Source organism: Meleagris gallopavo, chromosome 2 (assembly GCF_905368555.1).
Source record: "Meleagris gallopavo chromosome 2, MGAL_WU_HG_1.1, whole genome shotgun sequence".
Classification (NCBI taxonomy): domain Eukaryota; kingdom Metazoa; phylum Chordata; class Aves; order Galliformes; family Phasianidae; genus Meleagris; species Meleagris gallopavo.
Genome location: NC_139405.1, coordinates 75378447 through 75403687, shown reverse-complemented (window position 1 = coordinate 75403687; position 25241 = coordinate 75378447). Strand labels below are relative to the sequence as shown.

At 40.9% G+C, this 25241-nt stretch overlaps 1 protein-coding gene across 3 annotated transcripts in view; it reads left to right on the top strand.

The window, feature by feature from the left end:
* The window catches only part of SPACA1 (sperm acrosome associated 1), a 131718-nt gene that overhangs the window by 98644 nt on the left and 7833 nt on the right, over positions 1-25241 (top strand). For 2 of the 3 annotated variants that reach the window (XM_085217662.1, XM_085217661.1), the window contains 3 exons: positions 20844-20945; positions 21319-21425; positions 21899-22034. In XM_085217662.1, coding sequence (XP_085073788.1) covers positions 20844-20945; positions 21319-21425; positions 21899-22034 — 345 coding nt within the window. Of the gene's footprint in view, positions 1-13526; positions 14744-17465; positions 17523-20843; positions 20946-21318; positions 21426-21898; positions 22035-25241 lie in introns of those variants that run through there. The other variant, XM_019613569.2, reaches the window with a different exon arrangement.

Here is a 25241-nt window from a genome sequence, read left to right as displayed (position 1 = left end):
TGGAACCTAATTTTATAAGCAGCTGCCTACAGTCCATTAATTTGAACCCAAGATGCCCTCTGAGTTAGTTGAGTGCTAAAGAAAGCATTAGTTTCCATTCCAAAATGTGCTTTATCACACGTTCGTGCTGCCCTGTTTGCATATCTGTTTGACTGAAGGCAATAACAGCATGCTATTTAAATGTCAATTACATTTTGGTAATCCACGCAATATTATAACAGGGAAAGGAAGACTGAATGACCTTAAACCTTGTTAGAATCAGAAAAAAAAACCCATAACCACTGACTTAGGCATTCACTGGTAGGATTTTTAGGGAAGTTTCACATATCTCTTGGTAGTGAAGCTTCTTAACATTGTGTCTAATACTCAGATTTTGTGGAGGTTCAAATCTGGAACTCAATTTTCTAGAACTTTAGATTCATTTTTTCTCTAATGAATATAAAAAGAATTAAAATTCACATATCATTTTTCTTTATTTAAAGTTAGGTTTAAGAATAATGGTATTTGTCACTAATGCTTCTATATTATGGTAGCAGACGGTGATACCATTCTGTGATGGCAGTTTCTTTCAGATTTGGGGCTGTATGGTAGAAACACAGATGCAGAGACATCTGTGAAGTGATTTGGAGGATAACCTGCTGTTTCATGAGGCTATAAGTGGTGCAGGATTTGGAGGTTTCTTTGTTGGCAGGTTTTGCTGATGTTACCATTACTGACTTGAGGCAATGATGTAATGAAGAGAAATGGCATGAGTGGGAAAGTAAGTTGGAGTAGAAAACAGGAAAGAAAAATTATCATCTAGTCAAATCAAGACAGCAGTGGTTGTTTGCTTGTTTGTTTTCAATATGCTGAGCAGCGGTAAATATTAGTACCTCTCTGAACTTGAAGATTTTCTCCAAATCTAAAAGGTCTCATGAGGAAAAGATGCATCTCTTAGCTTAGAAAGAGTAGGCTGATGGGCAGAATAGGCTGAAACCACTGCAATGAATGGCACAGTCAGTGTCACGATTTATTAGACTAAATAGAGATGGTGAAGATAAGAAAAGATCCTACACTAAGAGGTGAGAAATTCTGACTGAACCGTGGGATGCACTTGAAGAACAGTGAATTGTGGCCAGGGACAAGTCTGAAACGTAACCAGAATGGTTAACTTTTAAATGAACTCCAGGGAGCTAAAATTGCAGTAATGAAAGGCAACAAGAAAGGAAGTGTTGAAGACAAAGAAATTGAGTTTCTGGATAAGTGTTACTGGGATGAAAAGGCAATAATCTACAGATGATGTGGAAGGAATAAGTCAAAGGAACACATCCATGACATTGGAAAAAGGCAGGAAGAAGGCAGAGCTTTGCACAAAGGAAAAGCAAGCCAGCAAAGCATGGCTGATATTTCTGAGCCCAAAGTAGCCAAAGGGGTGCAAGCTTGGGATTGTAAGAAGTGGGCCAGAAGAGCAGGTCATCATTGGCCTCTTCTTGTAAAACACCTGGAGTACAAGGTGAGGACAACAAAGTGAAGGAAAGCAGTAAAGAACAGTGTCACAAAACCCCCAAACTGAACAACGCTTCAAGAGCAAAGCGGTAGAGGAGTTTGAAAAGCCAGACAGCAAAAGATGTAGTATACATGCTGAGACATCGTACTGCTCCATATCTAGCTAGTAACAAAGCTTATGCTTGCACTGTATTTATAGAAACCCTGCACTTCAACAATTTTTATTTTATTCAAAATTAAATTGACCAAGATATGCCTATAAGATTTATAATGTTTCCATCTGCTTGGAATTTTAGACTCGAGCCCTTAAAAAGAGGAAAACATCTTGCATTAAATTTTCTGAGCAGAGAGAATGCTTCTCATTTTTTCCTCTAGTTTAAATTTAAATATATGTTTCTAAATTTACACATTCAAAAACTTCATATGAAACCTGTTTGGAATTTGGATGACTCTTTTTATCACGTTTCACTTAATTGCAGCTACTTCTGGGATTGAGACATCACCCCTGTAGCTATTGGAAGTCGAAGGCCAAGAAAAAATAAAATTGCTTGAAACAAAACCGAAGCCACATTTCTACTCTGCATCTGAGCTGCTGACATTTTCTACATAACACCAAGAGATGTCAGAATACTGGCTGTTAAAGCAGTCTATGTTTGGAACCTATTAAGTTGAATTCTGAGAGTGAAGGAAATGTGAAGACTTCTGGAGGGACTGACATATACCATTACTTGTTTTATTTCAATTCTATAGAGAAAAGAAAAAAAATAGATTTTTTTTTGTTCTTTTTTGATGGAGATTTTCTCTTAAAATGTGACAGGTCCCTGAGAGACTGCAATTTCACTCTTAATTTCTCTGTATTTGAAGCTCCTGCCCTTCTGGTGAAGAAGGGCTGAGAAGAACTACCATCAGAGCCTTCTCATTACTGCCAGTAGGCACTGCTGACCTGTCTTCCTCTTTGGCACCAGTAAATCTTTATTGTTTCACATTATGTTGTTAAAGAGATTCAGATCTGCTCTCCTTGTCAATAAAGGTTTGGCTCTCCTGAGGTCTTTGGGTTACACCAGGGTAAAGTTATCTAGAAGGAGGAGAGGGCTCTGAGAGTTCAGGTCCCTTTGATGCCAACTAACACAGTCAGAATTATCTTGGTTTTGCTTCCTGAGCGCTCAACTTGTCTTCCCATGCAATAGTAAATTTATGGAGCAAATTGGTTTTTCGTGAGCTGAACTGTCCCTGGAACTCCTCAGCATGCATAGACAGTCTGGCAGGACATCATTCTAGAGACCTCATTCTCCTCAGCCCTTTGCTCCATCTCCTTAAAGGCACCATTCATGTATATCCTCCACAGCAATGAGTCTTCTGAATTGCGTTGTGCTGGGCAAGGGAGGTCTATCAGCTGCTTCCCTCAATTGATCCCAGAGCCTTTTGTGTCTGCCCGTTTTGGATTATCATTAATATTGTTCCCAACTTCAAAGATAAATGGATGCATTTAAAGACATCTGAACAACTGTCATCTCTGAGCACAAAATATTACAGAACAATTTCTTTTGTTCAGCAGTCGGCTAGAGGTTTTCTGCTGAGGCTCCCATGAAGCTCAGTCTCTGCTACACTTAGTATCAGTGCTCCCCATTTCCTTGCATCTGCCTTCTCTCATGGTACGATCTTTCAATAGTACTGTCGTTGCCAGCCTCAAAGACAGCTGGCGTGTGTATCAACCTGATTGGAGATGCTATACGACCAAGAAGATCCCTTGTCAAGACACTGAAAACTTAGATGAAGCAGTTCAAGTGTACATAGCTGTGTCAGACAATGCACATCCTGTCTGGAAGGCAGAATTCAAACAGAAATAACCCAGGATGCTGGAATCCTTTGTATGTGGTGTCACTGCCACGTGAAGTACTTTGCAGTTAATTTCATTGAATTTATCTTTCCACTGCTTTTTTTCAGGAGCTAAGTGAGGTTTTTACCTCAGTTTGGATCTGTGTTATGACTTGTAGTGATGAAGGATGCAGCGGGCAGGGGTAGGTAGCTGTTGCTGCTGGTGGGAGCACTGTGCACCAGATGCACAGGGTGCAATGCAAACACTTATATTTTCCAGCACTTTATCTTAACTCAGATCCTAGATGACCAGAGTGCATTACAAATGGCTCACACCTTAATGTACGAGCTCCGGTACTCTGATTAACTAAACCAAGGTCACCACAAAATTCAGTGAAGCATATGTTTCTTCTGCATGAAAACATAAGAGGCAGTAAAGCAGTAAAATATGACTCTTCCCAAGACCCCACAATTATTATCCTGTATCTGAGATAGTCAGAAAAATAACAGGCCTTATTCCCCTCTCAAACTGGAATTGAGCAGGAGGTAGTCTACCAATCTCAGGTCACTTGGAAGGTACACGTGTAATGCAAATGAAGAATGAGACCTGTCGATTTTATGATTTTAACTCTTCTAAGCTTGAAGGAAAAATACCACCTTGAAAATATCAATAGCTATTCCTGAGGCAAACAGAAAGAAATATGTAAACAGCCCAACCAGTGCTGACGAACAGGCTTCCAGAGGGAAAAAGTATTATCGCCCAGAAACTGAGATGATACTTAAGAGGACAAAAAAAAGAAAAAAGAATTAAACCCCCTAAATTACCTTCAACAATGTATTCAAGGACATAATCACATCGCTTTTCTCAGTCCAGCCTATTTTTCTCATCAAATTATTAAATGTATACACCAGGAACCATTAATAATTTGCATATGTTGTAGTTGCTGTTTTTATTCATCATTTCAAAAATCCTTAAGCCTGCTGTTTATTTTGATTATTTATCATTTTGCTTGAAGAAGACATGCACCCAGAGCTCAGAAAAAGATCAGAGAGTCTAGCTTCCCTCAAGGCTATTTTTTCTCTTTAGTCCTCAGGGACCTGATTGAATTTTTCCCTGTTTCTTATTATTTTATATTTATTTTCCACATTCTATTTATTTATTTTGATTTATAAATTATACCACCCTGCTAAGGGCAACTGTTCTCTGTGAATAATTTGTCTTGCGCCTGTGACATTTGTGCCAGCCTCATGTCTGTGTTCTGCTTCCATCTGAGCCCTCAGTCCCAAACTACTTTAGGCCACTGTGTTGTTTAATTTTTTCCTCACTTGACTAAGCAGCCTGAAACCAACCGCATAATATTCTATTTGACATTAAGCTTCATATATACTTTACAGTCTGTGAGTTCTCAGGGGCAATAGCTGTCTTTTAAAATTATGTATAGCTGGGCCAGCATAATGGGGCCTCAGGCCTTTAGATGGCTCCCTCAGGCACTGCCACAATGCAGCATATATTTCTAACAGCAGAGGAGATGAACCACCAGGAGAGTGCTGAATTCTCTGTCCCTTGGTAGCTCTGCATCCCCGCTGGAACATGCACTACAGCTAAATATGAGTTCAATACAGGGGTAAGTGATGACATTTAAGGGCTTGTGGAGGTCAAAAGAGATGATCCAATGGTCCCTTTCAGCCTTCGATCCATGAATCTATGAATACAGATAACAGCAATTAAAAAGCAGCTCTGTGAACAGATATCCTCAGCCAGTGCTGCAGTGACACTGCAAGAGTATGGATGGAAATCCTTTTCAGGAGTGCAACCATGGAACAGCTCCACTTTCAGTGATGAGGTATCACCTTGGGGAAACAAAACGTCTGCCTATGGGGAGGAAAAAGATAAATGCCTCTGGAATAATGTCGTCTTAGCTGAGCTGGAGGTATGAAGACTCTATTGCTGATTCCAAAGGGTTGCCACAAATGAATTAATTAATTCCCCAATGTAATATTTAGAAGTTAGTAACCAGGAACAGTAACCAGCATGGATAAATTTTGAAGACTGGTTGCTGACCCTCCTTTAAATTTCCACCAGTTTTACCATTGGTCATTTCTGCTGGCCCTGGGTTCACACTGTAACTCAAAATAAGTTGCAGCTAAAAGAAAAAAAAAAGAAGAAAAAAAAGAAAAAAAGAAAAAAGAAAACTATTTGCAGGTTTGGTCCAGATAAGACAATGATGAAGAATTCCAGATAGCCCAGCTATGGAAAAATGTCTGAGCAAGGCAGAGACTGTGCAATTCTTTCAGATGCCTTAGACAAGGATTCCCCGTGGAGAAGAGGCAGGCAGTATGCATCCAGCTGTTAACTTTATGCCCTTGCTGCACCTTCACACAGCACTGCTGAATGGCAATGGATCATTCATTGCCCCGGAAAAAGGAGCTGCCTTTTGCAACTAGCCTACTTGCTTAAACAGTAGGCATCAGCAGTAATTGGCAATGAGAGCAAAAAATAAACTTTGAGCAACCTCACCCTCCCACCAAATCCCTTCCCAAACATGTATTGTTTTGCAAGCAGATAATATTTCTAGTAATGAAGCAACAAGGCAAATACAGTTCAGTGCTCTGTAAACACAAATGCACTCAAACCAATACACAAGCCTCGGGATAAAATACTCTGAAGCAGCACTTCTTCAGATACCTCCTAGTGATGGAGTATACTTGCCAACACAAAACCAGAACTTTTCAAAAATTGCTTTATAATGCAAAAAGGCTAAAAGTCTTGGTTACAACTTTCCAAAACAAGTGATGCTTGGCTCCAAGTGGCAACAGGAAAGGCTAGAAATGCGTCTGCTGGCTGTTGGACCTCGGCTTTGCCTCAGCCCCAAAATGACCGAGCAATAGTTCTTCTTCACTTCCCATGCTCTGCTCTGTGTTGGCACAGACACATCCCTAATTCTCTGCCATGATTTCATGAAAAATTGTTTGATTTTCGCCTGCACATTTCTACAAGGCCTGGCTTGTTTCTTCTACTGCAATGTGACACCTTCCTGACAGCTCTCTGTCAGCACCAGTGTTGCTGCTGCTTGGAGGAGCTGATGATGATAAAGAGTCTGGGTAACCTCAGGCTGCACTGAGCAACCATAAGCCTGCAAGACTCTCATGAGAGCCAGTCAGCTCCAGACATCTCAGAAGTACTGGTGAAATTGAATTTCGCTGCAAAAGAGCAAAGCCAGGCAGAGGGCTGTGGAGACTTGGGCTTTCTGTCTCTGCCATGGCAGAGGGCTTGGGGCAGTGGCATGGGGGAAGCCCTCCGGTTTTCATCACCACCACCACTAAACCCAGGGCCCCACGGCCTGTTGCTGCTCCACTAGCGCCAGGCTGGCTCTCCAGGCTCTCAGAGAGACAGGTGGCTGCAGAGCTGAGCTCTCTGGTTTCACCAGCAGTCTGTTGCCATAGGCAACTGCCTATTTTGCCTATACCTAGAGCCGGCCCTGAGCAATACAGGCAGCAGGATTTCTATGATGAGATTAGCACTCTTTATTATACTATCCCTGCTCTTATCACCAACCCCAGGCTCTCGCAAATTCAAGATAAGGAAATTTTCCTCATGTAGTCACCATGTTCTTGAACAGCACTTCAGAGAGAGAAGCAGTGAACACCATGGTATTCACATTTACATGGGAAATGCAGGGAGTCATTGCTATTCTTGTTCTCAGGTCCTCTGAACCTTTCAGTGTCCCAGCTCTGGTCTGGTTGCTTATCAGTTATACCAGATTGAGTAGCTTGAGGGTGTCCTCTGCACTGGACTAATACCAGTATAGGACCACAGCACCATAATCCCCTCAACTGTTGTCTATAATCTTTGTAATTTGTTAAAAGAAAAAAAAAAATTCCTCTTCTGATCTTTCTAAAGCACACAGGAATAACCTGTTGTTAGGCCAGCTTTAGCCTGTGCAGCCCATTCAGCAGCTGGTGCAGAGAGCTGCATCTGGTAAGCATACCTGTTAGCTGATAGGAAGGTAAAACATCTCCGAAAGAGGTGTGAGTCACTGAAAGCTAAAGCAAGTCTTAGTCTCTACAGAATCAGCCACACAAACAGACTGCCAGAGTTGAACAAGTCACCGTACACCAGCTGAGCAGCTCATCTGCAGGCCTGGGCCTAACGAGGCATCACCAAAGAAATTGGAGAGAGCTCCAAACTGGAAACAGTGAGCCTGAACCCCTTCTTGCATGCTTTCCACATAGGTTCTTAATTCTTTACTGAAAGAACTTGTTGATTCTGGAATATATCTAATTGGATGTAGCCCAGACTGTCAAAGATACTGCTCTGTAACCAGGGTTAGGCATCTAATTCTCCTGAAAATTGGAGGCTTTAGATTCTTCAGTATATACATAGCTCTAAAAGTATGAGCCTCAAAGTGAGTTCTGTAGAAAGATGTTTATGTAATGTGAAATTCTGTTGTACAAAACAACAAATATGGGCCTAAATTGACCTAACATTGACCTTTTTAATAATAGAAAAACATAAAAATAAACAAAGCACAATGCAAATGTCGATTATTTGGTTACGGTAGATTTGATCAAATAAAACAGACAATCTAATTAACCAGTGATTAGATTAAGTAGAAGTCTCTGTATTGAGTGATGGATAATTAACTGGAATTGTATTTACTTATTTTTATTGTACTGCAGAACAAGGCACATCTTTGCCTTTCTTTCCTTTCACTGCAGCCTTTTAATTAAACAAAATTATTCCGAATGTTCTACACAGATTCTAAGTCTCTAAGTAAACACAGTAAGTTGGAATGACAAAGGCAGCTCTATACTGAGATTTAGTCATAGATCAATACCACTTGGATAAATCTCATCCAACTGAGAAGCTACGAGCCTGGACTTTCAGAGCTGCTTGGCATTTATGGCTCCAACTGAGTGGAATGGGAACTGCAGGTGCTCAGCCCTTTGGAGAGCCATGCCCTTATTGTTCAGACGTAATTTATGGCTGAGAGCAAACAAACAAACATGTTCAAGGCAGCTCCTAATTTCTGCACCTGAGCCAAGTGAGGTTCCTTTTTATCAAGGCAAATGCACATAAGAGAAAAGTGCACAGCTGATCAACATCGAAGGCAGAAATGTATCTTGCTCTTTGAAATCCTTATCAGAATATGATGTGGTGACTTTTAAGTGTAAGCTATGGAAGAGACAGTCTATTAAAGTCATTTAATTCCCTCCTTTTAAAATCTCTATTCTGGAAGATTGGTTTGGCTCCCTGTTACCACTAGGAAAACCCTGTACTATTGAAGAAGCCCTTTTAATAACACACCTTGTCAAGTGTTAGGTGTCATTTTAATTTTTTAATGTTTTATTAATTACGTGTTTGCCAGAGGCTCTATAATGTCCTATAAAAACTCTGTCACAGCACAGTTGCCAAGTTTTCTGTACACATGGGCCATCTACTCACACGTTCCTTTGTTCAGAATATATAACAGCTGATTTGATGAAATATGTGCTGGCAGAATTTTCCCCCTAGCTGTAGGACTACTGTCTGTCTGTCTGTCTAGATGCTGTTACTGCTCTCATTACCGTGGTATCTCACTGCATCCAGACCCATGGATATCTGAGGAGGAGTTAATAAGCATTAGCTCTTACTAGGTCTCTTCAGAAGATGCTTCTGCCAAACTGCAGGGGACAGCAGACAAAAACAGCATGATTCCTGAATGTGATGAGCTGCCTGAAGAACAGAATAGCAGGACAGTGCGGGAACTCTGGCATCTACTTAGGAGTGCCTTTCTATCTGCCTCTGGCCAGGTGGAAGGGCATTTGTCTTGGCTTATAAACAGTTGTGTGCAGAGACGAGCAAAGCTACAGCTATTGCAAGCTCTGTGCTAGCAAGGATGCCAAGGAACACCATGTGAAGGCGGGTGGATTCTGGATGAGAGAACAGAAAGGCTCAAGTGCCAGGGGTAATCTTGGGGGCATTCCCTTAAGGAACAAACAGCAGCTGATTTTTGGTAACAGACAGAAAGCAAGGCCTCAATCCAGCAATTAGCTTTGTGACACAGTCTAAGGTAGCAGCTAGATTTGGAACAGAAAGATGTGGCTAACATGTTAGGAGCATGCCTGTGGCTGTTTTGTTTTAAGGCCATGTCTCTTTGGTCCTGACATAACAGCCAATGAATTTACCCATTTACCTAAAAAGACTCTTTTACGATGCAGACTTTATTTTCACTGGTGTTGAGAGCAACTGCAACCTTTTTAGTACTGCCAGTGCTCAGGGCTTGGATCCTGATTCTCTCAGTACCATGAAGAAAACATCTCCTGTCCTGCACATGAGTACGCTTCCAACTAATTGGACTTGCACCTAGTCCCCACTTAACATTTGAACAATCACTCTAACCAAAAGGGGCATAACAGTGGGACCAAACTGTGGCCTCTGGTCAGTACAGATTTTGTAGGTCATTTTAGCAGTCGTTCGCTGTTTTCAATCTCCCTTCTCTTCACACGGAGTTCCCATGCCTCTAACCTTTCTCATTAAAGTCTGCTCACAGTGTTAGGATGATGAATGGGACTACGTTAGAAAGGCTATGAATACATGTGAGTTCTCTGATATTTCTGGCACAAAATCTTTAACGGGTATTGTTGAAAAGGCTGAATGTCAGGAAGGCAGGTATACCTCCTAAATAATATGAACAGAATCACATCATCAGGAAATTTTACATTTTGTTCTGCATCTATTCTGTGTGATTAACAGAATTCAGCAGGTTGCCATGCACAAGCAGAAATCTCGGTTCAATTCCCTTGTCTTTCTCTTGACACTACCGAGGCAAAGAATTACATATAAGCCACAGGACTTCAGAGTGTTTGCCAGTACCCAGCAGCCTATGTGTATCTTAGGCTGTGTCTTCTTCTCTCCTACTCCTTCCTCCTTGTGTTCACTTCGGGAAAGCTAGGTGTTTAGATGTAGGCAAGAGGGCCTTGCTGCCAATGAGGAAGGAGTTGTAGAAGATAAAGGAAAGTTACTCTAGTTTTGTTTGGAGGAAAATACAGGTGAGAATAAGTAGATACAGAATACGATACCTCCTGAGAAATGCCTCATAAGAGAAATAGGAGAAGCAGTATCTAGTTTTTTCTGCTCAGTTGTGATATATGCAGACAGCAGCCTAGGAACTGTTGGGGAACTCTAATGAATCTCTCTGAGTTGTGTCTATGGTGCTGATTGCCACTGTTCCTGCAGAAGCCACTTGTATTTGTGATTTGGAGATGTTTTCAGCAGGCAATGAAATATTAGCTGCTATTTAAAAAATGTACTGCATAATTGCAGAAGATAGCATGTTCCCATTCTAATTAGAAATGAATAACTAATACCTGAAGAAGCCTTGTGTAGCATCTGTAGGTAAATAATGCTCTTTTTAAAGGAATCTATGCAGATAAAAATGCTTAAGAAGCTGGTGAATAGTAAAGTTTAGATGCAAAATACTGAAGAAAAAGAATCGCTATTCCATGGAGAAATCTAAGCAGAGCTGTTTTTCTTAAAGAGATGCAAAATATATGCTAGCAAATTATGCTCTTCTTAATTGCTTATATACCAATAGGGCAAGAACACTTTCTTCTTAAGAAAAGTTTATCTCCAGCTCTTCATGCCACATTCACAAAAACACATTCACAAATAGACATGGCAGTGCTTCTTCTTCCACCAGTGTGCGTCTTTGTATACTAACTGTGCTTGAAATCATTCTCCAGTACAGGGCCCAACTGGCTTGACCCATGCACAGTGACTCTTAAAACCCCTAAACATCATGACTCTAGCAACTTATTTACTGGGAATGGGAATGTTTCCAGTAATCATCTCAGCGAGCTCATTGCTAGTGTTGAGATGTGCCCAAACTGCTGGGATATGACAGGGGAATGTAGCCTCTATTCACCATGCAGACAGTCATTTGGCACGTGTATAGCCAGACAGCTGGTGGGCAGGTCTTCTGATACTACATATGTTGAAGATGTTTGCTGAAAGTACCAGTACTGTGTCTAAATCCATACTTTTGTAGATTCCATCTTTAACTTATGCAAAGCTCCCATTCCTTTCCCATACTAGAATTCATAGCATCTAATCATTTTTATCTGTGCTGTGGTAATGCTAGGTCTCTACAGAAAGTGCTCACGAACTGAGTAATGAACTTTAAATCAACAAGGAAAAAATGCCACTGAATTGTGAACAGAACTAGATCTGGACCATGTGTTAAAAACGCAACAGTTCTGCAGCTTAATTTCATTCCTGCATTTGTTGAGATGTTAATAGGACTACAGGGGCTAAGTTCAGGACTTTGATTAAGCAAAAACAACTCTTCTCTCTAGTCAGAACTGCATATGCCATTCAAAATTTGATTTTGTCTTCAAGTATCTGTACACCATGTTTTCATTGCTTTCTTTGCATAAATGTACAATCCTGAAAGATGTTTGAACAAACTTATTTTATAGAAAGGAATAGAAATATATACAGGATAAGGCTTCAGGCTTGCAAACAACAGCAATACCTGAAAAACTCCCTGTTCTGCTATTGATCCAAAGGAGTGCTGGAAACATTACTATGGCAACAATTCTTACCCAGTGGAAGAAGTATGCCATTATCTGTGCATAGGAAAAAAAGAAGAGGGGGTGTTTTTCAGAGCTGTAGCCTACCTCCCCCGGACCACTACAGAAGTGCTGACCTTTGGGCATGAGCTCCTGCTGCAGAAGCTTTCAGTAAGATATGACCTACAGAATTATTTATTGGCCCATGCACAGAGAATAAAGCAACTGCACTGAGTAAAAGAGTCCTAACACAGAAAACAGCACTGCACGGAACTCCTGTTTTCTAAGAGTATCAAACATCTTCCTTACAATGTTAACAAGCTGAGTTCTCATTGTGAATAAAGGAGATAAGAGTGCTCTGGCTCACTGTGTTGTTCATGCCATGCGGTTGGATGCCACTTGAACCTTTCACAACTACAGTTATTAACTCAGAAAACTAATGAGCATCCAATTTTGCCACATTCTTATTGCGAATCAGTTCATGCTAAAGTTCAAATCTGCTGGTGTTGTGGTAATGGCATTATTTGGTCTATTAATTAACAACTAGAATAATAAAGCCAGCAAGAAACCATTTCATATTATATGGCTAAATTGAAAGTCCAAATCCCATATAGCCTGAAGGCAGAATTGTGAGCTAATCATATTCCAGGTGTCTGTGACACTTAAGAAGTTGTCTGTGGCTCCTAGCTGCATATGTCATTCCCTGCTTTACATATGGGTAACGTAAAGGAGGACTGTGACTCTTCCCACTGTCCCTAACTCTGGGGATGGGAGTGACACTGACTACAAGTCCAGGAAGACTGTTCTTCCTGTAAATGGCTGAGGAAAATGGTTGTGTGGGAGATGGTGTCAAACTAGGAGAAAAAAGGAGCAGCCTGGAAGAAAGCTTCCAAATACACACTCCCACTGCAGCAACACTTTATGGCTGTCCTGAGGCTGGGGAGAAGAACAAGCAGCTGCAACTCTTTCCAAGCTGTTTTTTTTTTCCAGACTTCTCTCTGGGCAGCCAGTGGCACAGCCAGCTGTGAGAGCAATGCAAGTAGGTGTAACAGCTCTGCCCACTCGGAGCTCAATGCTGCTCCAGAGACACTGCACAGCAGAAGCCAAGTGCATCTTGCCCATTGCTGTTGCTAATGTTATCCCTTTATTTTTCAGAACAGAATAATACAAAGAGTTATAAAGCAATAAGGAGAACCTGGGCAGAAGACAATCTTTAGAAAGAGACTGAGACTAAGACCAAGTACGTGAAGGAACGGAAAAGATATTTGTACTAATACACAAAATATACAAAATGTCATCTGGGTGTTTATTATGTCTCTGCTGAAAATTCTGCTGATAATTCTGTAGAGATAATAATGATTTATTTCTTCCAGAGAAGCATGTATCCCTGCTGGCCCAGGAAGTTATTCCTCTTTCCTTTATGGTAGCTTTTTCCTTCATCTCATCACAAGCAGCTACAGTGCCACAAGATATGCATGCATCAGTGTGTATGCACAGATACATATAATGCAGATATAGATATATCTACAATAACATGTTGAAAATGTGTCTTTGAAAGAAAAACTAGAATTGGATGCACACTTGAACTTATTCACTCAGTCATTTTCCCTTCCTTAGAGATAGCTCTTTTTATTCAATATTGACTTTGTTTTCCAGTTCTAGATGACTTTGGGTCCTGAAGATATAGAAACAGGAGCTATTGCTATCACTATTATTTTAACAACATTGACAGCTTCATGAAGTTTATTGAATGAGCAATGGTTCATTTGCCATCAGACAGCATTTTCACACTTCTCCACCTTCCTCTGCGTTCAGTGGTGCAGTATCTGAGGACATAACAAGTACTTCATAAAAGCAATAACCTTTCCCTTCTACCCTTTTGGAAAACAGATTGATTGGTTACAGGAATTTTCTTCCACATCTTCTATGGGAAGACACGACTAAAGAAAGGCTAAGTCAGAGGGGTAAAACACACGGACAATCTGAAGTGCAGTGAAGCCTTTGCTCCTTTCCAGCTCCTATAAAAGTGACTTTCACACCATCCAGGTCCTGCCCTGCACTTGCAAGCATCCCTACTGACTGCATTTTGTTTTGCTGGAAGATCTTCCTGGAAGCTGTCCTAGTTGAGGGGACACTCTCCAGTAGCTCAGTGTTTTTGGAACACCAGAGACCACAACACAGGCTCTGCGCACGGTGAGGAGCATCACTTGCACAGCCTGCCCTGGCCTGCTCGCTGCCAGCAGGCCCTGTGCACATCCTGCTGTTCTGCACACCCAGCACAGGCTTTCATCACCACCTTCCCCTCGGCACATGGCTGCTTTTCTTGGCTGCATCCAGACCCCCTGCACAGGGCTCTGGTACACTGGGGGCTGAAAGGCACCGTGAAGAACCTAAGATGGCATTTTAAGTGACAGCAGCCAGCCACAAAGATTCAAACCCAAACAGCTGTGCTTTTTTGTTTGCTTGCTTGCTCATTTGTTTGTTTTCTGCACTTTGGAGAAGAACGTTATTTCAGGGCCACTCCCGATGGAGTGCTGTTAAGTCTGCCGAACATTTTATTAGGAAACGGGGGCTTGAGCTCGTGCAGTTTTTCTGACAGGACTGGCAGGTGAGCCAAGCAGCCACAAGCAGCTCCAGTTCCCCGCAGCTGACGGCCCCGGGCGGCTCCCAAGAGCCCGGCAGAGCAGGGCAGGGCTCCCGGGCGCGGCTCGTTGTGACGCCTCAGGAGGCTGCGAGCGGGCGGCCATGGCAGTGCGGGCGGGTGGCGAGGCTCTTCTCCTCCTCCTCCTCCTCCTCCTCCCGCCGCTGCTCACGGCCCTGCTGGATGCGGAGCCGCCGGGCTCTGGGGACGAGAGCGAGCGGGCGGAGCCGGTGGAGCCGACGGAGCCGGGTGAGGCGGGGCCGGCGGGGCTGAGTGTCCTCCGCTGCACCTTGTGGCCGTGGCGCGAGCGGTGCTGCTCACCGCGCTCTGACCCCATAAGTAGCGAGCCCCAACTCTTGGCGGGCAGCAGGCCCGGCGGGCTCCTTCCCCTGGGGCTCTCTGCCATGACCTGGTGTTGCCCGCTTCCCTGAGCTTTGGGAGCGTTTATCAGAGTATCCTGCTTGTATTCTGTGACGCAGCTTGTAATTAAAATGGTGTCTAACGGCAAAGATTTCTGTTCTACATAGGTTTTACAAGGCTTCCAAATGCAGAGAGGAACACAGGCTGCCTTTGCAGTGCTGGTGCTAATTGCAGCCCCCTGACAGGAATGCAAATGCGGTTCCTCAGCACGTTCTTATCTCAGCATGTGTGGGATTTACATATATAACTCCTATTAATGCTAATGGCAGCTATATCTATAATTCTCTGTGCGGAGCTGACGCTATATTTTTATCTGAACTTGATGTAACTGGAAACAGACATAAAAGTGGAAAGATGGGTAGTTTCTTATGGGGAGCTCTCTTAAAATTCTAGCTCATTTTACATGAGAAGGAAGATGCACAAACTTTGCACTGTAACACGGGTATGAAAGGTTCATAATATTGAGATAGAAACTACCATCTAATCCTGAAAATGATCAGCAACTCTGATCCTGTTTCCCTTCATGTTTCTTTCTGTTGTTTTTTAAATTCCACGCAATCAGAAATTGCATCAGAAATCAGTACCACTGATTCCTGACTGGCTTGTTAATTTAGAACCAACGAGCTTTTAATGCTTAGAGATGTGCAGAGGTTTACTGGGAGTGTTTTTACTTAGACAATATGGCATCTTTTTTTATTTAGAGCTATAGTTCATCAGTTCATCACTCTCATTCTCTGGCAGAAGAGTAATGGTTGTATGTTACAGTGCTCCTGGAGCCAGAAGCATTCCAAAATGACACTGTGGTTGGTATCTTCTTCTATAATCAGAAGACATTTGCTTCCATTGGCAGCAAAATCTCTCAGCCTTCTAATAGTAATAGCTGAAGTTTACTGTCTCTGCTTGTTTAAAAGATTTTTTTCCCACTTTGTGTCTAGATGGCAAATGACAAATTCTGTTTTCAGATACAACCCCCTGCCATGGCTACTGTCCCATTAATTTAATAGAAACTAAGAGAAGAATGATAGTATGTCTGAGATGGCAACTGTCTTCCGAAGAAGTGATTATTTTTTAAAGCTCATTAGGTAAAGTGGTTGAGGATACCCAAGCTGTTTTACAGATTGTCTCCATTTTTATATGATTTTAAGTCTTATATATTTATATTATCTTATGCTTTGACTAAGGTTGGAGTCTCACTTTAGCGTTCAACTCAGTAGTTAAGTTATTGTTTCAGGATTGTTGTGCGTAAGCTAGAAGACTGTTCTGATGAGCACAGTTTATATGCTGAAATAAATGTCAAAGCCACAGAGACAGTTAGAGATAACAGAAGAATAAGATTTTGATGGCTCATTTGTAATGTTAGGAAAAAAGAGTCCAGTATCGTTTTATCATTGTGGAGAATTCAGCATGCTGCTGTACTGTAAATCCTTTGCAGTGGAGGAATAAATATATTTGTATACCACTGACTGCAAGAGAAATGAAACTGTTCCTTTCAACCTGAGAAATTTAAGTTTTAGTCAGTGTATGGAAAATGTAAATGTTATCCAAAGATTTAATAGCAAGAAGTGATATATAAACTTGCATCGGTACACAGAAATAACACTTGGTAAACATAAATCTTGAATATAAAAAACTGAGAGACAGTGAAAGCAAATTTACATTAGTATTTGTTATCAGAAAAAAATAATCTGAGTAGGCTGGACTGGCAATGTAGACTTGTAAAAACAGTCATAGTGACTTGTCTGTTCTCTCTGCATTTGGAAGAACTAGAAAGACCTATTGCTTATTTAATGACTAATTTCCAAAGGTGCATCACTTACTTAGTTTCTTGATGGAACAATTACTGTATCTTAATATCATTATAAACAAACATTCAAATTGCATGCTATTACGAATAAAATACATAATCCAGATTTGAATTCCAGATGGAGACAAGAACCTTTTGCTTCTGTACGTTCTGTGAAACCCATTCTGTAACCTTAAAGTACCATGAAAAATGGAAGGAACCCAATCACTGTGATTAAATTGCCCAGTACCTAATTAAATCGCTGTACCTGGTTGACTCATCTTTGAGCTAGCTGTCTAAACCTGACCTTGAAGAGTGATGGGGGAAAAATCATGTGGGATGGCTTATGTTAGCCAAAAAAACCCACAAACCAACAACAACCAGAAAACAACAAACCAAAAAACCAACAAGGAAATGAGTTGACTGAACACAATTTAATGAAAATTTTTCTTAACTCTTTTCAGGGAGGACCTATAATTTGCATAGAATCTAGACACTGCGTTTTCCTGAGCATTCAGCTTAGGAAAACATAAATTGTTTCATAAGAAAAATACATTTTTCCCTCTTAACAAATCATCTTAAGGTTTAAATGTGAATGCTGTTCACACTAGATTTTGTGAACTATATTTCATAAATGTTTTCCTGGTGCAGAAATGTTGGCAAATTTCTCATTTCAACTAAAAAGTAATAAAGGCATGAGTTTGCTGTTATTTGGGTGTTTCCACCCCTCCATTGTGTTGGAGATGTAACTTCAGGCTTTGTGTTCAGGTCTGAATGCCCTTGAGTCCACAGAACTAGAATTTGGAGAATGCACAGTTACATGTGGTAAGTAGCAAAGCAGATGAATAAAACATATTGTCATTTGCTTTTGGGGGGGGGAAAAAAGTGCTAACTGTAGCAATTTAGCAGTTGTAATTTGCATGCCCTCATTCACCTCTCATTGATTTCAATTGCCAATAACTATAATTAACAAAAACAATCAGGCTGATTGTCATTAGAAGTTTAGGTCAGATCTGTTGTTTTATTAAATTCACAGCCTGCAAGCTCCTATTTTAAACCAGTTCTCTACGTTTATTGGCACATGAGCTGCTTTCCCCAAAGTAACAATTTTCGCTATTTGTGAACATCTGTGAGATGTTCAGAAGATGAAAGATCTTCTGATGCTTCTCACAGATGTCTTCCCACATACAATATTGCCAAAAAATTGCTTGCCTGCAGTAGCCTGTTCTGTATTCCACATTTATACAATTTATAAGTTGTGCAATGGAGAGAAGAGGTATCATTCTGGAGTAGGAAGGGAGAGAGGAAAAATGAGTTGAGCCTTAGGAAGACATCTCTGTGTTTAGGGTGGTGATAGAAACTGCTGTGAGGTGGTAATTATGCTGCTTAGGAAGCAGGCTTGAATCAGAAATGATGATAATTTTTTTTTTTTCTAAACAAATTTTGCTTCTCGTGAGACCACAGGAAAAGGAAAGAAGAGTTTCTGCCTCCATCATTTTGATGTTCTCTGGAGTGTACTTTTATATTTCTCCAGTCACTTTTTCATATTTCCAGCGATATAACTGCCTTGGTTACCTCAGGAAAACTACTTTGGATATTAGGATGTTATGGTTTTAGAATATATTATTTTTGCATCTACATACTTCAATATTTCCTTTTCTTCATAATTTCTAAGCTGGTTATGTGTTTGGTATGCCCATACCATCTGTGTACTCTTGGTAATCTCACTTGCTTTGGAGCGCGCATGTTTAGGGTACAAGAAGCTGCTCTTTATGTCCCATGCCTTTAGAAGACCTCTCAAATATTGCTTATCTTCAGAGAATTTCAGTAAGTTTTTTTGGTCCCTTGAAGTTAACGTTTAGCCCTTCTAAAGCTAGAAAGTATATAATGTTACTAAAGAATCAAAAAACTAAAGCTCTAAAAGCAACAACAGAAGATCATCATCTCATGCCTGCTCTTCAAACCATGTTTGTAGCCTTCATTGTAGTCTGGGCTGTTGCAATTCCTTGCATGTTTGTCTGTCGAAAGGCTGGAAGATATTGTATTATTTCTTCCAGTAAAACTGTAAAGCTCTTTGTCTACTTCCAGTTCTTTCTTATTGCTTATATTCATCTATCTAGCCCTGTATATTTGTTGGCTTCCAAACAGACTCCACTTTCTTATTTTTTTTCCAAGTAATGCTATGGCTCAAATCCCTTGTTCTTTCTATTCATGGTCCATGTTTACAGAGGCATTAAAGCACGATTAATGCATATATTAATTATATCATATCTGCCTCAAGTTTGTATCAATCTCTCCATGGTCCAATTCTTTTGGCAACTACCTCTAGATTTCTCTCAGCCTCTGTTTTTCTATTGCGAATTCAGTTCTCTGTGGGTCATCCATCCTGCCTCCCCCGGTCTATTAATTTACATTTTTCCAAGGTAAATTTCATTAGGGTAATTTATTTTTACTGCATCGAAGCCAGTTTTCTCTTAAGGTAACTTGGATGACTTGGTGAAGTTAAGCCTTCATTCTTTAGAGCCTCTCAGTAAATTAATTTCATCAGCATTGGCAGTTGCTAAAAAGGGGTGAGGAAAGGAAACATGGGAATGAAAAAAGAAGGCTATCCAGAAAGAAGCAGCAGAGGAGTACTAAGAGAACTTGCAGATCTCATTAAAAGAGCTTTTTTTCATCAGCCCTTTGAGTGTGATATACTTCCTCAATTTTAATATTGCAATAGATAAGACATGGTGAGATTTTTCTCTGATGAATGTGATTACATTTAGTCCAGCACCCAGATTTTATCGAGCCATCCTTTTGGATTTTCATAGGTTTCCTATCTTATTTTTGTTAGCTAAAAAAACCTACATGGCCCTGAAGAAAGAGGAATGCCTTTAATAAAAGTGTCAGTTCACTGCCATTTACACCTCTGTCTCCGCATGCATGAGATGAGACATTCTCTGGAGTGGAGAATGATCCTCTTTTTGTGTCATTTTCAGTAAGTGGTGTTGTCTCCCTCTGTCACTTGAAGTACTGTTTCACGAGTAGCATGACATCTCTGAAAGCCATCGGTTTATATAATACACATTTAAGGAAGGCATATGCATCATACACACAATCTTCAAACCAATTCCCCATGTATTATTATACTGCAAGGTGGGGGTAACTCTCCTCTTTCCATGCCTGTTAGTAAACAAAATGCTTCTGGAAAAATGGCAAAACCTTTTTCTGTTTACTGGGCTTTAACATATTATTCCTACCTCCCCCACAAGCTATGTCATTCCAGTGAACTGTGTACACACAGCTTGGCAAAAACAATTAGAGCACTTGTTTTGAATTTGCTCATAATTGTTAAAATGAGGATGTTCCCATTGAAACCCTGATGAAGAGAGGGAACATATTTTGCTTACTTGAACACTGTGCAGGAATTTTCCTTAGCTTTACACATTTGTGATAGCTTAGCTCCCATTTTTTGCCTTCAGTGGGAATCACCATGTTGCAGTTGGAATTCTGGTGTTCTACATTTATATTCACCAGTTTCTCATAGGAAGCCCTGTGTTGCTGACCACCAGCTTTTGAGCACCTAAAAGCTTCATTCTGGAGGCAATAGTGATATTCCTGTATCACTTACTGTAGTTACCCTTAAGGCTCCTCAGTCCCAGTCCCAGGAGGGTTTGGTGCCTTCAGTTTCTGCTGACCTTGGTGGGAGTTGAAGACACTCCAGCAATCACAAAACTGAGTTGGCAGCCTGCATAGTATTCTCTGTGCCATCTGATTCGATCATTTGAAGGCCAGGAGACGGAATGCTTTGATACTTAAAGTGAATTAACTGTTTTGCAGAACATACATTAGTAGCTTCATTTCAAATGATTTTTTGGAAAGAACAGTGTTGAATTAATATTGAATTCTTCTGACACACAGGAAAATGATGATTCTAAGGATCTGGCTCCCTATGGTGCAGAGTCTGACAGATGTAAATGTTGCTTTGAAATCTTAGATACCAACACGGGATTGCTTTAGCAGGCACTCTGAGAAGATCTGTTTTACCTAGTGTTTGGTAGATACATCATTAACATCTAGGATAAAGAAAGAAAGCAAGAACAGAGTATGGAGAAAGTGAAGTACGGAGTATAATTTTTTTTTCTTTTTTTTTTTCCCCCAAAGGGATTGGCATTCAGGAAGTTCTGTTAACAAGTGGATGCCCTGGGGATGAAGCAAAATGTATTGTTGGTGTGAAGGAATGCCGTGGGCCAGTGGACTGTGGATGTGAGTGGAACACTGTGATGTAGTAATCTAAAGGAAATAAGTGAATTCAAGTGAAGTATTCTTATTTGTGTCATGGAAGTGAATGCAATTATTATATTCCACCCTCCAGTTACCCCGTTCAACAATCTGGTAGCATTTACGACCTCATTTTTGTACTGATGAGCATTTGGTTTCAAGCCCCTGTAAAACACCATTTTTCTTCTATGTGTTTAGTTCCAGATATTGCACTAAGCAAAAAAATATTTGAAGTAATTTTAAGGGAAAGGATAATTTCCAAGTAACATTCTGTGGTTCGAAGAATTACGAGCTTTATGATCCATACAGAGATGTTTCATATAGCTGATGATGTACCTATTAAAAATCCCTCCTATAGGGGGAAGACCAATTTCTGAGAACTCTACAAGCGTGATGATGACTTGTATTTATATCTCTCCTGAAAATCGATTTAAATATGTTTGGAAGATCTTAATTCCAGACAAGGTGAGTAATTGAACCCCACTTTGTGCAGAAAAACTGCATAAAAGATGTGTTTATTGCATGCTCCATGCAAAATGTTAAAGTATCTGTGCTGATTATTTCCTTTGCTGTTAGAACACAAATAAGCTCTGATTTGTTACGAGCAAGTTAGTTTATATGGCCTTGCACTTTTATGCAACTTCAATTTCCTCTTTTTGTAGGGGAGACAATAATTTTAGAGTTTCTTCCTTCTTACTTCAGAGAAACTGGGCATTGTGATTGATGAGTGAATGCATCTTATGAAGTCACAATCACATTGCACTTCCCAGTTGTTCTCATAGGAGGTGCTGAAGAGATGGGAGGAATTTCCTCTGACTGGTTGAAAACTGTTGGAAGAAACCAAGCACTTTTCTGTGAATCTGACATGATGTGACTCTGCTTTGCAGATGAACTTAAAAAGAGACAAACCATTTTTTTTTTCTTTTATATATGGGCAGCCAGCAAGCATTCTTCCCAATGATTCAGCTGTTGTGGTAGTACGCAGAGCTATGCGTTCATTTACTTACCTGTGTGAAACTCAGGAAAATGGAAGTATAATTGCCTCTGTAAAATACACAGTGAAAGCAGCAACTGGTAAGCTTGTAAAGACATTTACAGTCTTCCAGTGTTATGTCCTTGTGTTTGTTGTGTGGCATTTGATTTTCATGGGATTGCGTGTCACCAGTAATATATAGGCAGGGGCTTGTATGTGGTAATGATTGTCATGAAATGCAGGCCAATGAAAGAGACACAGAAAATGACAGGATGGGTACAAAAGGGTTCCTTCTGGAAGAAGTATTTTCTTTGCCTTTGTAAAAAGTCAAGCTAAAATAAGGAGATTTTCCTGTTACCTACTCATTTGTTACTACACCCAGGTTGGTTAACACAGACTTCTCGTCTCTTTGAGCTACATAGAACCTGCAGCACATCAGACAGTTTGCAGTTAAGTCTCCTTTCCACTTCAGTACTGAAGCTGTAAAACAACCCTTTGAGATTTTTCTTTCAGCTGCCATCTGGAATTTGCTTATGCACAATAGATTTAGGGAGGTTTAACTTTGAAAAGAGTATTTCATACGACAGTTCCCCATAACATCTTTCTCTCCTGCTCTGCTAGCTAGATTTTTGCTGACTCATAAGGAAAGGTAACGGTGTGCTGATTTTCTCAAATCATGGGAGAAGCCATGTGAAAACTCCAGCTTTTGTAATCGGAGAAAGAGTGAAAGTTTTCCTATGCATTTTTTTTCCCCCAAAATAATATAGGTTCAGGTCTTTTTTTTTCTGAAAAATCATGGCAGACTAGAAAGAAAGAAATAATTTGTGAGACTTATCTCCATGTTACACCCCTCCATGTTTTTTGCCTCCACTTCTAATCTTCCTTTTTTTTCCTTTCTGCAAAATGTATCTCTCTTGAGGTTTTTTCTTCCATTGTACATAAATGAGGATTTTATTTTCTAAATCCATCTGGCAGTCACAAAACGCCCAAATCTTTGGTTACATCTATTTCTTTCTTTCTTTTTTTTCTTTTTTTAACTTCTGCAGTATTTAGTTTCTGCATTTCTTTTTGTACAAAAAGTTTCCTTTTTGAGACCTGAATTAGCTGAGCACATAATCTGTTTTTGGCTTAAACATGCAAATAGTCCTATTGATTTGAGTTGGTGAGTCATCAATAGAACTACGTGTTTGTATTTAAACTCTGGTTAAGTTGTGGTGAAAAGTGGTCAGATGAAACCCACCCAACAGATACATCCATTGAAAACTTCTTACAAGGTTTGAGTGTTGGCTCAGAAAATATTTATGAGTAGACTGAAGTCTGAAGAAGAGCAGTTCTAACATTGATTAAGTAGTTAAAAAGGTTAATTGTTCTGCCTAGTGCCAGACTGGCTTCCTTTAGCCTTGCTATGTAGATATCCAAAGGAATTTCTGGGCTTTAGTTTCTACTGCCATTGCTTGGATTTCAGATATTATTAGCTCTTAATTAGGTACATGGAAGAATTTATCAGTGGAAGCTGGAATGAGAAAGTACCAAGACTTTCAGCATACCTGTATTGCTGTCTGTAGCACAGAATCATAGAATGGCTTAGGATGGAAGGGACATCTAAGATCATCTAGTTCCAACCTCCCTTCTACGGGCAGGGTTGCCAGCCACTGGATCATGCTGCCCAGAGCCCCATCCATCCTGGCCTTGTATGCCTCCACCAGGGATGGAGCATCCACAGCTTCTCTGGACAACTTGTGTCAGTTCTTCACCACCTCTGAGTAAAAAAAATTCTTCCTAACATCTAACCTAACTCTCCCCTCCTTTAGTTTAAAGCCATGCCCACTTGTTCTGTTACTGTCTGTCCATATAAAAAGTCAGTCTCACTCCTGCCTATGAGCTCCACCCTAGCAGTGGAAGGCCACAGTGAGGTCTCCCCAGAAACTTTTCCAAGCCAAACTCCCTCAAACTTTCTTCACAGGAGAGGTGCTCCAGCCCTCTGATCACCTTTGTGGCCCTCCTTTGGACCAGCTCCAACAACTCTGCACCCTTCCTGTACTGGGAGCTCTGGCTGGACACAGTACTCAAGATGAGTCATCACAAGGGCAGAACAGAGGTGGACAATCACCTCCCTTGCTCTGCTAGCCACTCCTCTTTTGATGCAGCCCAGGATACTGTTGGCCTTCCAGGCTGCAAGAGCACACTACTGGCTTATGTCCAACTTTTCGTACACCAAAACCCTCCAGTCCTTCTGCGCAGGGCTGCACTCAGTAAGTTCTTCTCAGCAATATCTGGGTTTGCCCTGACCCAGGTGCAACACCTTGACCTTGGCCTTCTTGAACCTCATTAGATTCATGTGGGCCCACTTTTCAAGCCTGTCTGGATCCCTCTAGATGGCATCCCTTCCATCATCTATTGTGTCAACTGCACCACTAAGCTCGGTGTCATCAGCAGACTTACTGAGAGGACCCTGCATCCTACTGTCTATGTAATTGATAAAGATGTTGAAGAGCACTGGCCTCAAGACAGACTGCTGGGAGACTTCACTCATGACTGGCCTCCACCTGGAAATAGAGATCTCTGGCAGCAGTCATCCAAGCAATTCTTCATCCACCAAATAGTCCAGCTTTCATATCCATATCTCTCCAATTCAGCGATAAGGATATGGAGTGGGACCGTGTCAAAGGACTTGCACAAGTCCAAGTAGGCAACATCGGTTGCCCCTTCTTTGTTCACTGATGCTATGCCTCCATCATAGAAGGCTGTGAGATTGGTCAGGCACAATCTGCCCTTGGTGAAGCTGTGTTGGCTGTCTCAGATCACCTCCTCGTCTTCTATGTGCTTTAATATCTCTTCAGGGTGGATCTGCTCCGTGATCTTCCCAGGCATAGAGGTGAGGTTCACCAGCCTGTAGTTTCCCAGGTCTTTCTTTCACCTTTTCTTGAAAGTGGGAGTGACATTTCCCTTTTTTCTAGTCACCTGTGCTTGACAGCCATGACTCTTCAAACATGGAGGATAGCTTTGCAACCACATTAGCCAGTTCCTTCAGGACCCTGTGATACATGTCATCTGGCGTCATAGGCTTGTACACATTCAGCCTTGTGAGTTGGTCTCTGACTTGCTCTTTTCTTACACCAGGAGGGATTTTGCAACCCCCTAACAATGGGGAGCAAATTGGTCTTTGGATGGTCACACATGTAGTAAGATCAGAATACTGCATTTAGTTTTCCAGTATGATTAGGAGGATGTTACAAAGATCATTCTGGCAGCATCAATGCATGTGGCAAAATTCCATGTGCTTGGTTTTAGATTTTCATAGCTGTTGT